This window comes from Rhododendron vialii, chromosome 6a (genome assembly GCF_030253575.1).
Source record: "Rhododendron vialii isolate Sample 1 chromosome 6a, ASM3025357v1".
In the NCBI taxonomy this organism is placed as follows: domain Eukaryota; kingdom Viridiplantae; phylum Streptophyta; class Magnoliopsida; order Ericales; family Ericaceae; genus Rhododendron; species Rhododendron vialii.
In genome coordinates this window covers 9,009,175-9,012,644 of record NC_080562.1, presented here as the reverse complement: position 1 = coordinate 9,012,644, position 3,470 = coordinate 9,009,175, and the positions used below count along the sequence as shown (strand labels likewise).

Genomic DNA, 3,470 nt, shown 5'->3' with positions numbered 1-3,470 from the left:
ATGCCCCCGTTACCTACCTTGTTACCCTCACCTATCGAACGTTCAATTCCAATCCTTGGGGAATCTCCCAAGAAAACAAGCAAGGAGACTCTTGAAGAAGAAGAAAAGGATAAAGGCAAGAACAATGGAAGTGTACCGTACCCTCAAATTATTCCAACACCGGCTCCGTATCCTAATCGTTTGAAGGCTTCGGCGAAACCAAATTACAATGTGGAGTTGCATGAGTTATTCAATCAAGTAAAGATCAACATTCCTCTCTTGGATGCGGTTAAGCAAATTCCCTCATATGCCAAGTTTCTTAAGAATTTGTGTACTCGGAAGCGCAAGCTTAATGTTCAAAAGAAGATATTCCTTACTGAGCAAGTGAGTTCTATCATTCAAACGAATATCGCGCCTAAGTACAAGAATCCGGGGAGCCCTTCTATCGCTGTCACAATTGGAGGAAAGCGTATTGAACAAGCCTTACTTGATCTTGGGGCAAGTGTTAATCTACTTCCGTACTCTGTTTATCAAGAGCTTGGGTTGGGAGAGATGAAACCTACTCGTGTTACACTCCAATTAGCAGATCGAAGTGTTCGTGTACCAAGGGGAGTAGTGGAATATGTTCTAGTCCAAATTGATCAGTTTGTCTATCCGGTAGATTTTGTGATTCTCGATACAAATCCAACCGACTTTTCTGCTGCTTCTACTCCAGTGATTCTTGGAAGACCTTTTTTAGCCACGGCGGATGCAGTTATCAACTGTCGAAATGGACTTCTCAATATGACCTTCGGTAACATGAAGATGGAGGTCAATGTTTTTAATGTGGGCAGTCAAAAGGGAGAAGACGAGAACGTGAATGAAGTGAGCCTTATCGATACTCTTGTGGAAGAACACGTGGACAAGTTGCTCTATAGTGATCCTTTAGAAGTTGCTCTTACAACCGAAGAGGCCGAATTTCTCGAATCTTCCAAAGTGAGGTATTTGCATGCGTTGCTCAATGAGGAGGATGAAACGTGTCCCATGACCTTTTGGACTCCAAAATTTGAAGAGTTTGAAAAACTACCCCCAATAGAGAAGAAGGTTCTTCCCTCTCTTATGGATGCCCCTCTATATGATGATCCGGGGGGAAAACGCCTCCACGCTAAAGTTGTCTCTTTCAATCTCCCGTATCTTGATTCTTCCCCAGAGGACTTACTCATTGCTCACGAGATGAACATGCTTGAAACGTCAGGCATCTACTATGAAGATCCGTTGGAAAAACCTCTCACCGCTAAGGAAATGGATGCCGAAGTGGATTACTTGTATTCGTTGTTGGCTAAACAGGATGCTTATGGACCAATCTTTGAAGAGTTAGAGCCCATGGAAGCTACAACTGTCCCTTCGAGTTCTCCATGCCTTGATCCTCTCACCGCTAAAGAAATGAATAGCGAGGTAGATTTCTCACACTCTTTGTTAGAAAAGCAAGATGCATGTGAGCCTATTCTTGAGAAGTTACCAATCATAGAACCAATTGATTTTCTTTGTGTTGACAATTTTCTTGTGGTTTATCATCCTTATATTGTAGATTTGGTCAACAAATTGAAAATTGATTTTGTTTGGGCTATGCATGATAAGCACCTAAGATTGCTTGATCGTGGTGCTTAAGCCCGTTAGTTAGAAGTAGTTTTAGTTATTATTCGTCGCTTTTATTCAATATTGCTCGTAAGGTATTTTGTTAAGTGTTTCAGGCAAAACGCCCTTAAAAGGCGTATTTTCATTGCTAAGCCAACCCCCAAGTTAGATCAAGTATTATCGTCCGGTGGAACTTGTACCAAAGTGATCAAAGAACGAAGGCGAGAAGCGTCGGGCAAGCCAATGGTCGTCGGGTGTCAAGTTCTGGAGGCTAGCTTTCCTTTCTGAAGATAAGCTCTGCGTATCGATACGGATTAAGGGCCGTATCAATACGCGTTGGTTAATTGGGCAGGCAGAGAGTTCCGTATCGATACGGCCATAAACCGTATCGATACGGGCACGTTACGGGAAATTGGTCTTTTCAGCTTAGCGATGTGGTATCGATACTTTGCATAACCTGTATCGATACAGGGAGCTCTCGGCCAGATATTTTGTTACTTTTTGGACTTTTCATTTATGGAATACTTGCCTTTAATAGTATGTTTTTAGATATTTGAGGAGAGAGAAACCCATTGTGTATAAATAGGGGTTTCATCTCTCTCTCTTGGTAGCTAGCTAATTACTAACTTTACTTTTTCCTCCATTAATGCTCTTTTAAGCTTTTCAAGAGTAATTTCCATAGAACTCAAGTAAGTTGTTCTCGTTTGTTAATTTCTCGTTAATTAAAGTTGTTCGTACGACTCGGATCCTTTATAATATCAAGTTTGTTTTCGTTTTTACCGGTTAAAAATCATGTCTCATTTTTATGCTTTCTTTTATGCTTTAGCTATGTGTGAGTAGTCGATAGGCCAAGTCTCGGGGTAATCTTTCCCGAGTACTTAGGTGGTTACTTGGTTCTCTAGTTCTCGAGCTTAAAATCATGATTTCCGGAATAGAGCTTAACTTGCATTTTTGGTCTAAGCAAGGGGTGTTAACTACTTGGTAAGGCGTCTGTCAAGCGGTCTTGGCAAGCGGCTCACCGAGGGCTCGTGGCCTCCTATGTGTTTGACGAATATTAAAAACAAGTTGGTTCGTCTCCGTTTAATCACATCTTTCGTCAAACGAAGTCATTAAAGCTAAATTCTCCGGGCGTGAGCACGCGGTCGTGACTCTCGCCTTAGTTATAATCGAGAACCGGTAACGGCTTAAGTCAAGAGTTAGACGATCCCTAGACTTGCCTCCTTTAAGTTAATTAAGCGTTTTTCCTAGTCTTTTGCCTTGGCAATTTTCACCGCTTCAAGCATCACCAAGTTGGCCGTCTTGAACGCTGCATTCTACCATTTAAAACCTACAATCCGATTAAGCTATCTTTCGAATTCCCTGTGGTACGATCCCGGTCTTACCGGTTTATTATGCTACCGACGACCTAGCCCTACGCTTGGGGTTTTTCTCAACCTTATTTGAAGGCGAGGTTTGAAGGCTAAGCAATGCACTTGGTGGAACTTAAGTTTTTAAAACGAATTCGGCAATTGCTTTACTCAAAGTATCTTATCTTGTGGCATGGTCGAGTTCAATTCTTGGCAAAGAGTGTAGCATGTGGTGTTATGTTTATTATGTTAGCTCTTAATGGCATAATAACTATTCGAAACCATCATGTAGATAAACATATTTTCTCTCTCTTTCACTCATTGTCACACTCTTTTTCTCTCTCTCATTTCTTTTTCACTTTCAACGGTCTAGTATAGCCACCCATTTCTTACCCCAACGGTAAGAGATGGGAAGAAAAGTATGACTCATGAGATCGCGTGATGATCGAGTGGTGCATTGCATTTCATTCTGTTTTGCATGTTTCTATTTGTTTTGTGTGCTTTCTTCGTGTTTTTTTTACCTTCCGTCTT

The 3,470-nt window shown here is 41.4% G+C and overlaps 1 protein-coding gene across 1 annotated transcript; it reads left to right on the top strand.

The window, feature by feature from the left end:
• LOC131328360 (uncharacterized) lies at positions 1–766 on the top strand. The gene is made up of 3 exons (XM_058361310.1): positions 1–237; positions 400–636; positions 719–766. The coding sequence occupies exons 1-3, from the start codon at positions 1–3 to the stop codon at positions 764–766; spliced, it is 522 nt and encodes a 173-aa protein (XP_058217293.1).
• The last annotated feature ends 2,704 nt before the right edge of the window (positions 767–3,470 follow it).

What these genes read in the sequence shown, in the direction of transcription:
- LOC131328360 (XM_058361310.1), top strand. Translation starts at nt 1, where the DNA reads ATGCCCCCGTTACCTACCTTGTTACCCTCACCTATCGAACGTTCAATT. An exon ending in TGCATGAGTTATTCAATCAA is followed by an intron (nt 238 to 399) that starts GTAAAGATCAAC and finishes ATCGCGCCTAAG; the next exon opens with TACAAGAATCCGGGGAGCCC. An exon ending in TTGATCAGTTTGTCTATCCG is followed by an intron (nt 637 to 718) that starts GTAGATTTTGTG and finishes GACCTTTTTTAG; the next exon opens with CCACGGCGGATGCAGTTATC.